Raw genomic sequence first — 20,361 nt, forward strand, 5'->3', positions numbered from 1 at the left:
ATTTATATGCAATCATTCAGTGCCTACCTGGAAAAGTGACTTGTCTTTGGTCCTGACCAAGTAGCATTAAAAGAAAAGAAGGCAATATCTATTTTATATTGATATATATACACTGTATCTTGATATACATTAAACGTTTTTACACAATAAACCAAAAATGTATAACGTTTCTAAACACAACATTTAAACAATAAAAGTGTTAAATAAAGCCAGAACTGTTGCACACTGTACATGAATAAAACTTTGATTGATGTTATTGATAAACGTTACTTTAGCAACACGAACTTACTTCAAGCTGCCCTGAGGGACAAGATGAGGTGGAAGATGATGCCGCTCCGTGTCTCTCCCGGGAGGCCATCTTTAGAAAGAGCCGACCGTAGGTAAAATACTAACAATAATACTTAACATAAGGCACGACGTATTGCACACCGCAACAACTTTTTGATATGCGCTCCACTGACGTCACCGTCTGTGCTTCCAGGTTAGAGAGCAACTGTCCATCAAAATCTCATTAGCCAATCAGAGTAGATCGCTGTTAAGCCCGCCCCCACGAGAAGTTTGTGCCAAAACAGCAAACGAAAATTTGCGAAGCGTAAGCGAAAGCTGTGGCAACGCATTCAAAATCCATGATTCGCGAAAACGATTGTTTGAAAATCATTAACAAAGAATAAAGCATATTTGAAGAACATGTTAAATTCGTTCGACTGAGTTCATTTTTTCGTTTTCATTGTGATTTTCTTCTTTTGCAGTGCCATATTTTTGATCGTTTCTTGGAAAGTTACGTTCAGTTTTATAAAGTTACGTTCATTCTTATTGGCACAAAAATCATTCCATACTGCTGGAGCAAAAGCAATATATAAACAAAACAACACTCCTTTCAGACTCTCACTTGACTTTCATTTGAATAAGAATCACTGACATTTTGACAAAGCTTTTAATAGAAGCTCACAAATGTCAGGTTATTTGTTAATTGTGTGGAGTTTCTCACCCAGATCTGTGAGTGTGTCTGTGGAGGAAGGGCTCCTGCTGAACAGACTGCTGACGGAGCAGCTCTCAGGTGGAGGAGGTGGAGATTCAGACTGCTCTGCTGAAACAAATGAAGCCATTCCAAGGTTTTCATTTGAAGGAGACTATAAAAGAGATAAAAAGAGTTACACAAGTTCACAACCTACATATACAGAACAGGGAACAAATAATGATAATAATGTATACAGTTGCAATCAGAATTATTAGCCCCCCTGAATTATTGGCCCCTCTGTTGATTTTTTTTCTCCAATTTCTTTTTAACAGAGAGTACATTTTTAACACATTTTTTTCAACACATTTTTAAACATAATAGTTGTAATAACTCATCTCTAATAACTGATTTATTTTATCTTTGTCATGATGACAGTAGATAATATTTGATTAGATATTTTTCAAGACACTTCTATACAGCTTAAAGTCACATTTAAAGGCTTAACTAGGTTAATTAGGTTAACTAGGCATGTTAGGGGAATTGGGCAAGTAATTGCATAATGATGGTTTGTTCTGTAGACTATCGAAAAATTATATTGCTTAAAGGGGCTAATAATTTTGACCTTAAAATGGTGTTTAAAAAATTAAAAACTGCTTTTATTCTAGCCAAAATAAAACAAATTTCCTTGCTCTGTTAAACATAATTTGGGAAATATTTAAAATAGAAAAAATAATAAAAATCAAAAGAGGGCTAATAATTCTGATCGTGACTGTAAATGTATTTCTATTTCAAATCAATGCAGATTTTTTTCTATTCATCAAAAAACCAAAAGTTTTCACAGGAAAATTATCAGTGTTTAAGATGTGACAGTCAAGATGGAGTATTAACTGCTTAAAATCAAGTTTCCATTACAGTTATTCTAAAAATGGAATATATTTTTTTACAATGTTATAGTTTTTCTAGTAAAAAACAAGAAACAAAACTCTGCCAATGACAAACAATATATACACCATATAAGAGCACATTACATAACATTTAAATTATTACACTGTCTTTCGTTGCAATATAAATCAATTATCTTAAAAAAATATTTTCATAAAAATTGGCTTAAGTGTCTACTTTAATGTTTTAAATAATACAGCAGTGTAAAAAATATGTTTATGTAAATAAGCAATAAATAAATATAAGTGATCATAATAAATTTGATTATATCTTGAATATGTCTTGCTGACTACAATTAATTAATATTTTTAAGTCCTTTGAATAAGAGTCCTTTAATATCTGCTATCCCAAAAAATAAGTTTTGGTATGTAAAATATTGATAAAACAAGTTAAGAATGAATGAGAGTCATTATTAAAAAAAAATAAAATAAACAACTAAATTAATCATTGTAAAGAAATTAATTTAAAGTTGTATTATACTGTTATTGTTAAAATATTGCTTTAAATGACAAAAAAAATTCTATAAAGAATAAAACAAATATTTTTATTTTTTCTAAAACACATAACTATAGATCAGAAATCTAGACATAAAAAAATGAGACATTTCATGCATACTGTATATATACATCCACACAAACACATGTAGCCTAATGTGGTGGAAAAATAAATTCTTACCTTACAAGCACAACTCACTGAAGCATTAAAAATTCAGGCAAACAACATTACCAAAAAGTGGTGTCAGGTATAATAAAATTAGAGATCTTAAAGCAGGGGTGTCCAAACTCGGTCCTGAGGGGCCGGTGTCCTGAAGATTTAATCTCCAATTTGCTTCAACACACCTGCAAGGATGCTTCTAGATTCTAGAAAGCCTAGTTAGAGCTCGATTAGCCAGCTCAGGTGTGTCTGATTGGGGTTGGAACTAAACTTTGCAAGACACCGGCCCTCCAGGACTGAGTGTGGACACCCCTGTCTTAAAGGAACACTTTTTTTGAAAGTAGACTAAATTTCATAATTTCATGTCACATTGTCTGACAGGAGTTCTTTTAGCTTAGCTTAGCATAAATCACTGAATAGAATTAGACCATTAGCATCTTGCTCAAAAAATTGTTACTATACAGATTCAGAACTGGTGTAAATCATTGTGCCTGCTGTAGCCCTAGGTATAACAGCAAAGTTCCTTGATGCCAAAATAAGAGTAGAGTTCCTAGAAAATATTGACTCTTAATTTTCTTTTGGTTTTAGAACATGTTGTAAAGCTTTAAATAGAAAAACTATAAAAACTTTCTCTTATTTGAGTGAAATGCTAATGGTCTAATCAGATTCAATGATTTATGCTAAGCTAAACGTGCTCCTGCTAGACCAGGAGATCTGCTAAATGGATTTAAAAATAATAAAACTGGACCAGCTTGTGGCCAAGTTGGAGCTCACTTAATTCCAAAAGAATTACACGATTACAATTGGCATAAGTGCGGCAATGAAAATTCAGAAAATGTAATCAGCAGAACCTGGGAACCAATAATAAAAAAATGGTGAAAATCAATTGTATAACTCTAAGTAAGTAGTAAAATGAGCCTATTTTCAAAAAAGTGGAGTGTTCCTATAAACTGATAAGCAGGTTTTAAAGTAAGAAAGCAGTAAAAAGACATTAGAACATGAAAGAGGCATATCACGATTGATTGCCACCTCACCTTTACACTCCTCCTGCCTCTTCCAGCCTTCATATTGAGTGGTGGAGGGCAAATAATGACAGAATCCTTGGCCTGATGGACATGCGACTCTTCAGTCCCTCCGTTCTCATGCTTCACTCCATTCTGCATCTTCTCCACAAACGGATTTGGCATCCCGTTCCCATGTCCATTCTGCTCTTGAACCGGGACGGTGTTTTGAGTCCAGTTAGTGGTTTCTCCAGCTCTGCCGTCTACCGGCCACTGGCCATTACTGAGGGCCTGAATGACCGTTCTGTTGGAGAGCTGGTCAAACTGCTGGCCCAAATAGTCCGAGTCACCATTTTTAGGGCCACCATTGAACAAGCTATTAGGGCTGTGGTTGGCGGGGTCATCCCGGATCGATTGGTCGTCGCTTTTTTTGTAAAATGGGTCGTCGCTGAACGGGTCATGGATCGGGGTGGGGAAGAAGCTGAGCTGAGAGGTGAAGGGGTTCTCAGGCGTGAGGCTGGACTGGGCTCTGGAGACACAAGACGAGGTGAACGGGTTTCCTTTAACGCAGTTCTGATTGCTGTCTATCTCGGTGGACAGATCCATCAGTAGGATGTCCTCTGACTAGTTGGAAGAGAAGAGGGAAAGAGGAGGATCAATGATAAGCTTATGTAAAAAAATAAACACGATGTATATTTTGTGTATAAAGATGTAATCATGCATGAAGTATGGTCAGCTTGTTCCATGTGTAGATGTTGTGTAGTTAAAGGGATAGTTCATTCAGAAACTGAAATTAAATTTCTTTTAAACCTTTATGAATTTGTTCCTTCTTCGAAACACAATACCAGATATTCTGAGGAATGCTGGAAAAAACAACCTTTGACATCCATATTAAGAACAAATATACTGTGGTGGTCAATGGCTGTTTTTTTAACATTCTTTAGAAACTCAAACAGGTCTGGAGCAAGTGGAAAATCAGTGAATGATGGCATGCTTTTTTTTGTGAACTATCCCTTTAAATCATAAATGCAAACAATATGGGCTGCCAGCTTTCCTATCTACAGCATGTGATCCTGATTTATTCTGTTTTTAAGAGAAAACAGTTGCAATTTGTATTAAAAGTATACAGTATGTTGTTTATTTTAGTCATTTCAACATTTGAGAACAATGTTTTTCATCAATTAGTTCTTTTAGAGTAACTCTAAAGCAATCAAAACACTGTATATACATCGGTTGAAAGCTTGAAACTGTGGTGTCCAGACTGGAGAGCCACTGTCCAGTAGATTTTAATCACATGTATGCCTGGCCCTCAATGGATAGGACTAGACACCCCTGGCTTAAAGACTCTAGCTTTAATGTGATTTCATATGTGAAGATTTTTATTAAGTATCTCAAAGCGAGAGCAATTAAATGTTTAAACAAAGTTCTTATTGGAGTTAATAAGTTCAGATCTGTACTTTAAAATACTGGTGCACATGTAAAGTTATACAAAATCATTAAAAACTGCTGTTCATATTATGAAAAGTACAAAACATTTTCCATATAGAAACCTGATATAATGCAATATGCAAATTAATAAGCAAATATATGACATACAAGTTTTATACAATCCAAATTTTGGATTTCATACATAAACATATACGTCATACACCATACAGAATGTTTCAAAATATTGCAAAAATTTACATTTACATATATATTTTAACTATTACAATTACAAATGTAATTGTGTACTATACTTTATATTTTTCTTTAATTTAGGTTAATTTATGACCATATATCAGATTTCTGTAAGGACACATTTACTGCAAAAAAAAAAAAAAAAAAGGGTTCCACACAATCAATTTGTGTTGCGACAACATTAAAAAAAATTTAGCTGGCTTACAAATTTAAGTGGATTGAACATACGATTAGGTCGTCCAAAAAACTCAGGAATTGTGTTGATTTAGCTTATTTTGAATAAGTAGTGTAAAAAAAGCAAACTTTTTTTGAGTGTTTGTTCTATTTAAAAGAAGAAAAAAAACGGTATAATCACTTTGCAAATATAATACAAATTCAACCAGGTTGAAATCAAATTAAATACTGCCATATGATGACCAATTACACGTCATAAATATTGTGAAAAACAAGGAAAAACTCAAACCATGAATGAAAATAAGTGCATCTTCATGGACAGCAATGGAGCTGTAGACATCTAGTGGAATTGTTTGGTATTGCAGCCAATTTATCTGATAAATATAAAATTTAAACCCTTTTAAATGATAAAATCTAAAGATATTCACATACTTAAGCATTTTATTGGTACAAATTTGTCCCTTATACCTCTCAATTCTCCGCATATATGCTAGCAACAAAGCATGGGTGGAATAATGAATGACTAGAAATGAATGAACTTCACAACATATGCACACATTACCTGAACTTGCTCTCTCACAGTCATTGCAATGTTTAGTTAGAGGAACAAAACAAACTCTGCATCAACACCACTTGTAAAACGTTAACAATTCAAGTAAACACTAATTATTTGATTCATGCTTTCTGCTGAAGCTCTGTTTAAAGGCACAATATTTAATGTTGGCCACTAGAGGACGTGTGTTCACAACAAAGGGATAGTTTGACAACGCCATGACTGAGTGTGGAATCATAGGAGTTGTGGTCTTTATTACATTTCATGTATGTGCTAATGTATTTTAAACTTATTATGATGGAAGAGTCAAGCTGAAAGCCATCGACGTGGAATGAGAACACAAGTAAATGCTGATGAAGCTTCTATTTTGCTACTGTCCACTGTTTTCTGTTCTCCTGGCAGCTTTGAGCAGTCTCTTTGGTCTTTTCAAAGACTCTTTGGTGTTTTCTATAAAACCAAAACGGACATCAAGAGTATGCTACGTCATTAGCATGGCAACACAAGGACATATTTCGTGTCACAAATTGAGGTCTTTCATATTCATAGAATGCAACTTTTCTTTACCCTGCTGATACTTTCTGTGGCAAAGTTTTTTTTTTTCATTTAGCAAAAAGAATAATAATAAGAACATCAACTATTTCAAAAATAATGGGCTATATGCACACAGAGGTTTAATTTTTTTAGCCAGGCAGCCCAGGGGCTTCCTGTGAACTGTCATTCCATTACAAAATTGTCACGTTTAAGATTTGATTTCAGCAATCTTCACTGCCTGTTAGAATTACAGCATAAAGTGCACTGTAAAAAATTGCTGTTAAAAAACAGTCAGATTCTACGGTAAAATAATGTTTTTTCACTAAAACAGTAATATTCTGTTAAAAACAGTGCTTTCTGGGTAACATTTTTGTTTTCGAGAAAGTAACCAACTGCAGAAAACTGTGAGCTAACAGAGTTCAGATTCGATGTTTTGAAGTCTGTGTTTGAAATCACGCTTTGTGTCCTTGTTCACTATTTCATACACTAGTTAACTAATATAGTTCACCTGACTGTTTTAATGAACACTAATGAGTGAATTCAGACACTGATGAACACCTGCTGTTAATAATTACAATTACTGAAGAAAATAAACAAGAAACACAAACAGTGACTTGAGTTACAACATTAAATAAAATCAAATAAAATAAAACAGCTTCAGTCTCAGCAGAGGATCATTAAACAACTCCACAAACAACAGCAGACACACTTATTACTGACTGATTTGACTTCCATACTATTCACATTGAGATCCAACAGAAATTAAGGTGTTTTTTGTGTCACCGTAATGGAGTGAGGGGCTGGTTTAGTTGGGCTCTTCACCCTTGAACTGATTAATTCAGACTCTCCAATCACTATAATAAAGAGTTAACAAAATGCTTGTATTATATCAGTCAAGTTGGAAAGTCAATAAATAGAGAAATATATTTGTCTGAAATTAGTTCTGATAAATATTTTGGTATAAATTTGGAAGAAGGGTCTCATGCAATAGATTTTATGTTTAGTTACAGGTATTAATTAAATTAATGAGAAGTGAAAACAGAAAGATACCTCCGTAATTACTTAACAGTTAAGAAATAACATACAAAAACAGTCCAGTTATGACAAATACACACTCAGACCTCATGAATCTGACCTTGTATCTCAACAATGGTAACATCTCAAATGTTTCATGCCGCAATGCATGCTGGGAGTGGCATGGTACAAATATCCCAGCATGCATTGCGGTATAAAAAAATGTTGTATAACGGTCTAAGAGTTTTCTTTACTTGTGTTTGATTCTGCTGTTGTTTATGTTTAGACTTTCAGTTGCCTGTTTGTGAGTTAAACTGTTAATTTTGTTAGTCGTCACCATTATTGAGGTTCATCTGCTGATTATTGATGTCTCTTTGAGTGCGATAGACACCATAGAGCAGTGTTATTGTCCAAGATATTCTTAAAACTTCCAGAAATCATTGCCATATATATACATAATGTAAAACAATAGATTTACCATTGAATGGGAGCAGTAAATTTTATTATACTAAATGAGAACAGACTCTGCCATTTAATAACAACTTGAACATCACCAGATCTTACTTTTTCAGATTTAGGTTTTTGGCTGGCTTGCCACAACAAAGGAGCTTTTTAAGCAAAATTCTTAACAATTGCAGCAGCTAAGATATATAAATGTCAGGGCTAAGAGCCCAACTAAAGCAAACTCTGTTCTCCATGATGGTGACGTAAAACTTTAACTTTTTCTCAAGAAGAACTTTAGTAGATGTTATACAAAAATACATGTATTAAGTAATAAGTGTAGCTGGTGATGATGTTTGTAGAGTTGTTTAATCATCCGCTGATCATTTAAATGATTTAATCATTTGTTGTTCTTCAGGTTATTTCATTATAAAGCTGTGACTAAAGTTTTGTATGTTCTGTTCTTGTTTTTTCCTTCAGTATTTCTTCATTTGTTCATTGTTAATCCTCAATTATCATTTAATTAGTCAGTTAATTAATGAATTTACTTCAGCTTTGCTACATGTTTCTTGAACACTCAGTAGTGTGGACACTTCAATAAAAACTGAAGTATATGCTCTGGGGTTTAAAGGGTTAAAGGTGTGAGAGGTAAAAACACAGTGTAAAAATGTATTTTAACAGTAATATACTGTTAATTTACACAACGGAAGTAGACTGTTAAAAAACAGTATATTGCTGGCAACCACAGCTGCCAGTAGATTACCGTTAAATCAAGGAAAAAACAGTATTTTACTGTAAAACCTGAAGCTAATTTCTTCTGTGTGTCACCGTTGTGGAGGAGAGTAGAGCCAGTGTATCAGTTAAAGATGAACAATGAACTGCTGATGTTATTCTGCATGTTTCTCTATTTAAAGACAGCGGCTGTTTAGTTGCTGATGCAGTCAGAATCTCTCTGGTGATTCCAGATTTACATGTATGTGTGCTGTTGTGAAAAATAAGACATTAGAGTTAAACCAAACTTTTTTAATTAACTAAAATAAGTTATCATTATAAGTATGCTTCTAAGCATATATAGCACATTACTTCATAAACTCATTCAGCAGTTGACCAAGTTGAGGCAGTTGCTTTCAGTGAGCAAAATGAGTTCACTTGAGTATTGTGTAAATCAATGTAGTCCATGTATTTTTACAACAACATACTGTAAAATAACAGTACATTGCTGGCAACTGCAGCTGCCAGTATTTTCCTGTTTTTTAACGGGACAATTTTTAACAGTGTGGGTCTCATATTGGACAAGAAGCACTGCATTAAATTTCATTTCCCCCTGCCATGTCTTTAAAATACGACCGTTTATTTTATCCCAGTATTTTCAATAGGATTTCTGTGCTAACCTCTTGCTACTGACGGCACTAGTGGTTACAATGTTGTGGTTTCATCTCGTTTTGCGCTTGAACAACTAAATGAATGCTTAAGTCTATTTAACTGAATGTATTGTAATTACATTACAACATCAATGCTGTTAAAACAACCTTGTGGAATTGAAAATAGTCGCTTTAAGCTTTCACTGGATGTTTATTATTGCCTTTTAAAACTCTAGCTGTGCATTTAGTCCATTGGTTAGTAAACCATATGTTATTTTCTATTGGTCTGAGTTTATTCAAAATATTGATTGGAGGAAAGTTTGGGTATTACCAAATAAATATCTAATTACAAATAAAATCAAAGCAATCTTATGTAAGATACAACACAAATTTTACTGTTAAGCATTTTTTAAATCAGAATAACGGAAGACATTTACATTTACATTTAGTCATTTAGCAGACGCTTTTATCCAAAGCCACTTACAAACGAGGACAAGGAAGCAATTTACACAACTATAAGAGCAACAATGAATAAGTGCTGTAGGCAAGTTTCAGGTCTGTAAAGTCTAAGAAGGAAAGTATTAGTAAATTTTTTTTTTTTTTTTTTTTTTGAGTACAGTTAGTGTGATATCCAGAGAGGCAATTGCAGATTAGGAAGTAAAGTGGAGACTAAATAGTTCAGTTTTTAGTCGTTTCTTGTAAACAGCGAGTGACTCTGCCGTTCTGATGCAGTTTGGGAGTTTATTCCACCAACTGGGCAGATTGAACGTGAGCGTTCGGGAAAGTGATTTCTTCCCTCTTTGGGATGGAACCACGAGGCGACGTTCATTCACAGAACGCAAGTTTCTGCAGGGCACATAGATCTGCAGAACTGAGAGCAGATAAGAAGGAGCAAAGCCAGAAGTCGCTTTGTAGGCAAACATCAGAGCTTTGAATTTGATGCGAGCAGCAACTGGCAGCCAGTGCAAACGGATGAGCAGCGGAGTGACATGTGCTCTTTTAGGTTCATTAAAGACCACTCGTGCTTCTGCGTTCTGGAGCAGCTGAAGAGGCTTGATAGAGTTAGACATGGATGTCAAATGTTCATTTTGTTCAATATACCCAGAAACAGTACCTCATATTTTCTGACATTGTCGGTATGCAAAAACATTTAAGGTGGAAGGTATTTAAATTTATAAATGATAAAGTGCTGTCAAATTTTCTTTTACCGTATGAATATGTCTTGTCACTATAAAAATGTATTATTTCTCTATATTAAAACATTCTTCCAAACATTTGGGATAATATATGCATGTATGTATGTTAAGTCAGTAAAATAGCAAAGACTGCTTTAAAGTTTTGTTGTTGTTGATAGTAAATAATCATACATACTGTGCCTTTAACACTTTAAAAGACTTCAGAATTCATCGCCCTGCACGAAATGGCCTCATATGGCTATAAAGCTCCTCCACAGAGCAGCGTCTACAAACAACTGAGCCTTGTTGAGGTTTTAGTGCTTGTTGTTTTGGTTGGCCGAAGCCCAGGCCTTCAACTCCCCGTGACGGTATTTTCTGCATTTGAGGTCAATCAAGCACCAGAGACTAAACAAGGACTATAACAGGATATGAGAGTCGTCTGAACGCCACTAGTCTCTGTCCAATGGCGTAATGTCTTGTGTTAGTAAATAAGCTGGTGTGCAGATTTGCATAGTTAGAACTAACAAAAATATCAATGTATATTTCCTGCATTAAAGGAATAGTTTACCCAAAAATTAACCTTTCATCACTATTTATTCACTATAATGAGTTTTAATCTTCTGTTGAACACAACACAAGATATTCTGATGAACGTTAGAATGTGCAGCTATTGACACCATAGGAGAAACAAACCATACTATGGAAGTCAATGGCTTTTTTTCCTTAGCATTCTTCAAAATATCTAACTTTGTGTTCGATAGAAGAAAGAAACCAATATTTTGGGTGAACTATTCCCTTAATAAAGCGGTCGTCCAAACAAACCATTAATAAGCAACATGTGGAAAAAGAGTGTCTCATTCTGTCAGAATGTGTGTATTTCTGCATCAACACGTGTGACTCATTCTTGCCCAACAGTTACTTACCGAGGGAGAGTTTAAGTCTGGTGGGGTCGACATGTCTCCAAACAAGTCCAGCTGTTCAACGCCCTGCAACACAGCATCAACAAAAACAAAAAAAAAACAACAACATTCAGACCAGATTCTGGAAGCCAAACAGAGTCAGAGTAACCAAAACACCTAAGAGAAGAGCCATTCATGCTTCAGCCAGATGAATAGGAGGAAATGAGCAGCGGAGAGAATGAGGAGAATGGCGTTGTTTTGGTGTGTTCATAGACTGTGAGTGAAAGGAATGGAGAGAGAGCTGCTATGTTATGTGTCTCTGTTATTTCCTGTCTGCTAACTTCATTAGCTTTCACCCCCCGAGGAGACTAGTTTAGGTGCAGGGTACAAATGGTGAGCAACAGCATGAAGACAACTCAGCGGGGGGCTTTAGGAACTGGGCCAGAGAGACACAACTAACACTGGCTTCAGGTTAGAGGACGCTAATACAAAACAAGCCTCTCGCTGCTCTGCTGCAGTATTTGCCGGAGCATTTGGTGAATTTAAACCACACCACAATAAATAATACTCACTTTTCTGTCATTGTGCGAGCCTTCGCTGCCGTTCTGTTGAGGTAGGATTGAAAAAGACTGTGATTATATGTGGATAGACTTTATTTTAATTTGCTCTTGTTACAGTATAACTCTACAGCTTTTGATTAATGCCATTGTTGCATGCAGTTTTATAGTATTTTTTTAACTTCATAAGATTTAAAGGGCTAGTTTACACAAATATGAAACTTCTGATGATTTATTTAATCTACACAAAAAAAAGAACAGTTTCGTTCTTCTGTTGAACACAAAAGACTACCTTAATAATTTTCCCCATTAATAGAAAAACAGTTTTACTACAGAATGATAAGGAAATTTAAATTTTTGGGTGTACTATCCCTTTAAGAGATAAATACTTGATGCAATAACCTTAATTTTCAATTACAACAAATGAAAATCTTCGTTATTTTGACCAATTTCCACAAAAAAACTTTAGGAATCTGTTCTTTGTACCTCGCTTAAATGATCTAAGATGATTTGGCAGATACAGGATCTTTAAATCTTGATAACTGATCTCCTGCTAATTTAGTTCTTCAAACAAGTTTGTGAATCAGATTAAAATGTCTGGATGAACTGATCTGAGATCTCTGCGTGTGTTGTGAAGGACAGATCTATCGATCCTCGAAATCATGATCAGCATGGCAATGATATGCTGATGGCACAGCAGCGTAGTGACGTCATCTAATTAATATTCAATAATTCATGTGAGCAAAATTACATCAAATTACTAGTAAACGTTTTTTTTCATATGACACGCAATAGCTTTCCACCTCTGTTTTTGAGCTGCAGGCTTTACACTTTCATTTGTCAACTGTTTTCATCATCTGTTTACTGCATATCAATGTATTTAGTTCTACATTTAGAGAAGATTTTCTTTATTATAGTAGCCTTCTCAAGTAGTGTTAATCGGCGTAAGGAGAAACTGTATAAATTGATTTTGCATCAAAAAAGCATTTGATATCGCTAAAGGTGTCAGCAACTCTTGCGAAGCATCAGATCATCGGCATATTTGCGGTCAAAACACGTGCATGACTGCATAAATTATTGTCCTTTTTTTAAAAAAAAAAAAAAGTGGAATATTGTGCATGTACGCGTTTGTAGGTAAAAAGTTCATATCAATAAATGTTCTTTTTGAATCACCAGGTGCCAGCCTTTGTGCTTTTATTTCGGAGTGCAGATTGCGTAAGTTTTATTAAAGGGGTGGTCCACTACGATATTATATTTTAAACTTCAGTTGATGTGTAATGTAGCTGTGTGAACATAAACAGCATCTCTGAATGTAAAATATTCAAAGTTTAATGCAAAGGGAGACCTTGATTTGTACAGAGTTAGCTTAGCAACGCCTACAATTAACGAATTTTGGGGACTACAAAAAATACTTCCGCCCCCTGTGAGATCACAAAAGTTCGTTATTGCGCATCCCACACTGCGCAGGTAAAGGCCGTGGCTATAGGCGCTGTAACGTTACTGCAGAGAGAGAAATGCCATCCTGCTGTTTCCACAGAGCTGTTCTGTTTCTGTTGTTGGGCTTCCAAATGACACGACCCAAACACAGAAGTGCTTACAGTTCAATATTAATTATGTTCCAGAGAACTATAAAATACATAGCAAGCATGATTTGACAAAACACAGCTTCCAGAATCTCTCCCAGTTCAGTGCTGGATTCAGTTAAAATCTCCTCAAAGATGGAGCAAGGAGACGCTGTGAACTCTGAGTCATGACCTGTAAGTGTTTTTATTTGTTAAAATTGATCATGACATGTACAGTGTCTAACTTTAACGGTGTGTTGTAGCAAAGATGTAAACAACGGGAAATTATGGTAACCGCTAACGACTTAGCTAACGTTACAAATCCATATTTATCAAACGGCTGTAAACGCACACACACACATACACATACACGCACTCTTGGCCAGCACCTGCGTCTCTCTGTGGGAGACGGCAGAGTTTCTCTCTATAGGCAGCTTTGCTATGCGTTTTACAACTCGGACAATAAAGTCGCAAAAGATATGTGAACGATTCATGTTACTTACACAGGCATATTCCGCATATGCATGAAAGACGTCCTGTAACGCGTTGATTTAAAAAAAATACAGCAATGATTTCCCAACTGGAGTGTAACATCAAAAACAAATCAATCCAGGCTCACAAAGGTCTCATCTCACATCTTGTGCTTTATTCTGTCACCATAGAAAATAACTTAATCCGAGCATGAGAGAAAAAGAACAATAAAAATCTCTCCCGCGCACATGCGCTTCTCGTGTTACAGATACTTCATCGTATACACGCATAAACACACTAAAAGGCACAGAAACAGTTAAAGGAGCCGCATCCCATTTTCACTCGTTACAGACACGTGTTGACTGACTGACTGACTGACTGTTTACACAAAACGCGCGTGCTTGTCAGGGCGTGACGTGGAGCCGATCGGCGAATCACAGCATATTATGATGATGACCAATCAGAGTCACTTGAGGGTGGGCCTTTTAGAGAAACTAGGAAATATGACAGTCGTTTTCATGTTAGCTGAGTAGCTGTGTATAATCAAAGTCAGATTTATGAAAAAATAACACGATTTCCTTCAAGTTAAACATGAGCACACATTGCTTTGCATCTTATTAACACAACCAAGCCTTAAAAATAGCATTCTGGACCACCCCTTTAATATATATATTTTAACTTTATATATACAGTATAGTTAAAAATATATATTTACTATCATCCCAAGTGTATATAATCACTACTGTAAGAAAATATCAGCATTTGGTACATACTTTCAGTATTATCTTTGCTTGAACTGACCCGATATAATACTGTTTATATGAAATGAGCCTGCTCCCTAGCAGGTTTGAGCTACCAGAACTGTTGCTATGACAACAAGTCTCAGATGAGTTTTGAAGAACGAAACGATCCTGGATCGTGTCAAATCATCAATAACCAAATCCAGCTAATTGAGTAATCCACGTACGAAGAACAGACCCCAGCTCTATATGTAAATATTATCTGGATTTTATGGTTAGTTGCGTGTAGTTTTGTTTGATTTATTGCTATTAGTAAGTACATGTAACAAGAGGATTTTAAAAATAAAGTCATTCAAATATACAGAATGATATTAATATATAACAAATATTTCAAGTAATATCTCAGTACTTACCTCCACCACTTTATTATTTTCATCCTAAAGAGAACACAAGATCTGATTAGTAAAGCAGACAAAAACTGTGACAAAAACTGTGACATTTATCCATAATAAACTAGACGTAATGTTTACAGTCCACATGTAATGTCTGTGAGATAATAACACTTTAGACAAGCACTAATGTGGATTAATTCACATAAAGCAGGGCTGTCAAATTCAGTTCCAGGGGGGCCACATCCCTGCACAATTTAGTTCCAACCCAACTCCAACATACTTACCTGTAGGTTTCAAACAAGCCTGAAGGACTCAGTTAGTTTGATCAGGTGTGTTTAATTAGGGTTGGAACTTAACTGTGCAGAGCTGCAGCTCTCTCTAGCAACTGAATTTGATACCTGTGACATAGATGCTGTGTCCCAATTCGCATATTATCCGTCCTAAGTATCATTTGAAAATAGAGTTAGTCCCAAATCGTAGTATAAGAGTATGCCAAAGGTTCCTGGATGATTTACAAATTCCGGTAAAAAAATGTAAGTGTAGAAGCATCCATACTCTAACCGCTGATATTGCCCACAGTACATTGTGGGTTGGACGGGAATTTGATTAGAACTACAATCACGGGTGAAAAGTGTAGATGAACTACACACATAGTGGACGTGCAAGACTAAATGTAAAGTAGAGAGGCTTCGGGAAAGATGTTTGTATGACAGTTTTAATCATACATACATAATATTTATACTGTTTTCTGTTATATTTCATCTGCGACAACAATACTGAACTTATATAAAGACGTGTTTGGATATTAAAGGCTAAATGCAGAGTTATCCAAAGACCTGAGAAGATTTCTCTGCATGAAATACTTGTGAATGGCAGATTATCCTGCTGCTGCTTCCCCAATAAGTAGGGCCAGACGGAATCTGCGGACGTTTTTTGCTATTTCTGCAGAGAATTTTGGTAAAAATCTGCGGATTTCTGCGGAATTATTTTGGGAGTATAACTAAAACCTTAATATGTGAAATAAAAAATAATATCTTATTAACTTTTATTTAATGTTTAAAACGCAAATCCAATAAGATTCACTTTATTTGGTAAACAAAGCAAGTCTCTCATGTAATATCTCTACTAAAAGACAGAAAATATTACTTTACAAACGGCATTGTACATAAATCAGATGAACATTTTTATTGTAATATTACTGTAATTAATTTAAAAACTGAATAAATATAGATTTGCACACATTTACTCAAGAAAATAAATAGAATTAATGATAGGCTAAAAATCTGCGGAATCCTGCGCACGCAGATTCCTTGTGGGCCTATCAATAAGGTAGGAAATTAAACATGACAGAAATGTGGATAATGTGTAGATGATTGACAGGGCTCATGGGTAAGCAACACAACAATCTGTTAAAGAGGAAGTAGTATGTCCCAAAGCTTGCATACTCTTCTGTTACACACCCAAAACTATATATATTTCCTTCACAAAAAAGTACATACTTTTAGGGCGTAGTATAAGTATGCGAATTGGGATGCAGCAATAGTCTTCTAAAAATGTAATTCAGCTTATGATGGTAGATATACTTTACATAGTTTGAGGATGATAAGAGCATACAGTTGTAAAATAAGTCTCCTTTATTCACCAAGACAGCATTTTTAAAAATCAAAATTACATTAAAACTAACGCTGTAAAATATTATCAAATTTATTTTTCTATTTTAAATTTATGGGATTCAATGGCGAATTTTTATCATCATTACTCCAGCCTTCAGTGTCACAAATGCCTTTAGAAATCATTCTTAGTAGCTGATTTGCTGATTGAGAAATATTGTCATGGTTATCAATGCTAACACATTTTTATGGAAACATATTTTAGGGCTTTTTGATTAACATAAAGTTTAAAAACTTCTTACTTTAAATTCATTTTCTTTAGTGTTACCCTTTATTAATGAAATTATTCATTTGTCTTACTGTTACCTTTTATCAATAAAATCACTGATATGTTTTAGTGTCACCTTGAAATTAATTTTAAAAAAAAATTCCTTCAAAAAAATCATGCCAACCATAATTTTCTAAGTGGCAGCATACTTATGCCGAGTTCAGACTGCATGACTTTAGCTCCGATTTTAACTTGCCGACAGATTTTGAGAAATCTGACAAGTGTCTGAAATCACAGGCCAATCGGTACTCGTTCACATGAGTAACAACCACACAGTGTGAACTATCAAAGACATGATCTGAGATAATTGCAGATGAGTCACAGACATCCGTCAGATATTTGGCATGCTAAATATTTGGAGCTGTCAGCGATTCAAAATCCGTAGTGTGAAATGCTGTCTGATTGAAAATAACATTGACGATCACCTACAGCCAATGAGAGAGCAGCATCCACTAGTATGGGTACCTGCAGGCTAGCGTGAGGTTAAGGGAGAAGTTAAAATGGTTCATTTTCAGTTTATTTGGACCCAAAAAACGGAGAAAAAAATATGGTAAATTTAGCAGAAGCAGCCGTGTCTGTTTGACGTCTCATCTGAAGAATACCACAACTGGGTTGAATCAGAAAAAAGTTGAGGAGAAATTGCTTATTCTTTTCAAAAGCCAGGAGAGCAAAATAAGTAAAATTTTTATCCCACTAAAGGCTTCTTTCTTATAATGTATTTTATAACAAAAGATATACTATGTGACCGCACAATGTTTCCATATCACTTCTTGTGTGTTTGGTCGTGAGATGTAGTTTGTGTGCCGTAACAAAGTTGTTGCGGATTCTTCCTATTTTAAAGTCATTCAGTGTGAAACCCCCTGTCGCTGATCCATCTTGCGGTGTAAACACAGCATTCCAGATAGTCATGCTGTGTGAGAACATCCGTGACAACACCACTTTGAAAATCCTGCAATCTGAACTTGGCATTTGTTGAAATTTTAAGCATTAACAGAACATTACAGGTATGTGTGTGCACAGTCTAGATGGATTTAAAAAAATCGTTTATGTCTCGCACCTTCTTCGACCCCTCGACTTCTTTTTTCTTCATATTGAAGATTAACTGGAAAAGATCCTTCAGGTCAATGACAAGAGGCTCCGCCTGAGTGAAAACACAAGCAGCGTGTTAAAAGCGTGTCTCCTGCAGGTTTATGGGTGAATGTTTGTGAGCGGCAGGAATGTGTTTTTGTGGGTATGCTTGTAGAAAAACGCACTTCTGGGAAAAATGTGTAACAGATCTACACAGAGAGGGAATGTGAGCATCTGTGTGTGCCTAAGGCAGGAGTGTGTGAAGGAGTAAAGAGATTTGCAAAGTAAAAAAAATCTCTCTGTACCTGCTGTGCTGTTTTAATAGCGAAGAACTGGTGCTGGCCCTCCGCGCCACACACGTAGCCGAAAGCTCTGCTGTCAGTGACATCCCGGGCTATGAAGGAGATCTTATTTACTGCATGCTCCAGTATTGCTGCCTGGAGAAGACAAAAGTGACAATGAATACTGCATGTTGATATATCATTTAAACTGACAGTGAGAAGAAAAATAAAACACACACACACCCCAGTTTTCTCATCAGTGACAGTGATTCCCGAAAGAGAGATGTTCACCCAGACTCTCTGCTTGTGCTTGCCCTGAGAGCGAGCTGCCACCGCCTTGCCCTGTGAACAAACACAAATGAATGATTAACTAGGACAGTGTCCTCCTAAATAAATATACTGTAAACAAACCTTTAAAATTCACGCTAAAAACAGTAGATGTGGTTGCTGGAATTTAACGGTTAACATTTCAGTAAGATAAATTTCTAAATGTAAAGGTGCTGTATGTACGTTTTTTGACTTATCTAAAGTATAGATTCAAGAAACATGCCAAGTGAGCATTCTTGTTTATCTGAAAAACAGTGCTAAAGTCAGATCTTCTGCTTTGAAAGTGTGTGTTATGCCGAGTTCAGCCTGCATGATTTGAGCCCCGATTGTGACTCGCCGACAAGTTTAGGGAAAACGCCAAAAAATGCCTAAAATCACAGCATTCACTTGTGTGTGTGTACCTGTAAGCAAGCGGGAGGTTGAGGGAGAAGGTAAAATCGCTCATTTTCAGTTTATTTGAACCCAAGAAATGGAGGAGAAACTAGAGGAGGTTTGACCGGAGCGCCCTTGTCTCTTTGACGTTTTATACAGAAAGTTAAAAAAGAAAGTTGAGGAGAAATTGCTAATTCCCTTTCAACCCAGGTGAGCAAATATGTACATTTTCTACATCATTAAAGGCTTCTTTCTCATTATGTAGTCAATAACAAAAGATATACTATGTGTTTTTGGTTGTGAGACATAGTTTAGATGAAGTTGCAGACGATTCTTCCTATTGTAAAGTCATGCAATGTGAAAGCCCCTGTCACCGATCCATCTTGCAGTGTAAACAAAGCAGCGACAAAATGCTAGCCCAGATAGTCATGCAGTGTGACCCGACTACTTTGAAAATCATGCAGTCTAAACTCGGCATTAGGTGCCAGTACAGCCGTCTTTGTTTTGGTCGTTTAACCAGTCCAATGCCAGGTTAGCCAATTATATATCAGCACCGCGGGTTGCTTTTGTGGAAAACAATGTATTTTATTAATTAAGTCAGAAAGCACTTGTACTCTTAAAATGTAAAACGAGTAGTCTAAAAATCACATTCTGAAGCTTCTGCCAAAGACTCCATACAAGTAAATCCCACTTCTCTGTCATTTGTTTGGGCTAGTGAAAGTCACTTATTATGTATACCAAATATGCTAGACCTGTCACTGACCTTCAGTTTCATCATAGAGTCTTGGCTCATTTTGTCTCCTCTTGCTTCAGGCACATCATCTACACCGATCAGCTTGGCTTTGTAGCGAACTCCATTACCTTTGAACCTGGCTAGGAGAAACTCATCTGTTTTCTCTGGACTCGCTGCAGCTGGGAAAAGGAGATAAAAAGAGATTTGAATCTGAATCATAGAATAGTGTGAGAATTGAGCATTTTTCCCTTATAGTGATAACACGGTTATATTATGTATTAAAGGACAAATCCTTTAATGTGTTACACAGCTGTGTGATTGTGTGAGAAACATGGGATTTAAAAAAATCTTTTATTTATTTATATATTATACAAATCAAAACGAACCACAAACATATGGACATCAACAAGAACATATGCTTTATAAATGACCTCCAACTTTAACGGAAATGCTCAATCAAAACAAACCTCAAACATATGGACATCACCATGAACAGATGCATGATACAAAAAAAGACTTGGGTAATTTTGCTTGAGG

At 35.6% G+C, this 20,361-nt stretch overlaps 1 protein-coding gene across 23 annotated transcripts in view; it reads right to left on the reverse strand.

Annotated features, from left to right (window-relative positions):
• Window positions 1-20,361, reverse strand: part of si:ch211-204c21.1 — a 71,041-nt gene that overhangs the window by 10,926 nt on the left and 39,754 nt on the right. For 6 of the 23 annotated variants that reach the window (XM_073951370.1, XM_073951368.1, XM_073951366.1 and 3 more), the window contains exons 3-12: window positions 19,855-20,003; window positions 18,636-18,734; window positions 18,417-18,548; window positions 18,101-18,184; window positions 15,127-15,150; window positions 11,956-11,988; window positions 11,408-11,470; window positions 3,589-4,179; window positions 989-1,130; window positions 28-52 (exon numbers count right to left, since the gene is read on the reverse strand). In XM_073951370.1, the coding sequence (XP_073807471.1) occupies window positions 28-52; window positions 989-1,130; window positions 3,589-4,179; window positions 11,408-11,470; window positions 11,956-11,988; window positions 15,127-15,150; window positions 18,101-18,184; window positions 18,417-18,548; window positions 18,636-18,734; window positions 19,855-20,003 (1,342 nt within the window). Of the gene's footprint in view, window positions 1-27; window positions 359-988; window positions 1,131-2,575; window positions 2,662-3,145; window positions 4,180-5,971; window positions 6,050-11,407; window positions 11,471-11,955; window positions 11,989-15,126; window positions 15,151-18,100; window positions 18,185-18,416; window positions 18,549-18,635; window positions 18,735-19,854; window positions 20,004-20,361 lie in introns of those variants that run through there. The other 17 variants (XR_012406310.1, XR_012406309.1, XR_012406308.1 and 14 more) reach the window with 8 other exon arrangements.

Source organism: Danio rerio, chromosome 5 (assembly GCF_049306965.1).
Source record: "Danio rerio strain Tuebingen ecotype United States chromosome 5, GRCz12tu, whole genome shotgun sequence".
Classification (NCBI taxonomy): domain Eukaryota; kingdom Metazoa; phylum Chordata; class Actinopteri; order Cypriniformes; family Danionidae; genus Danio; species Danio rerio.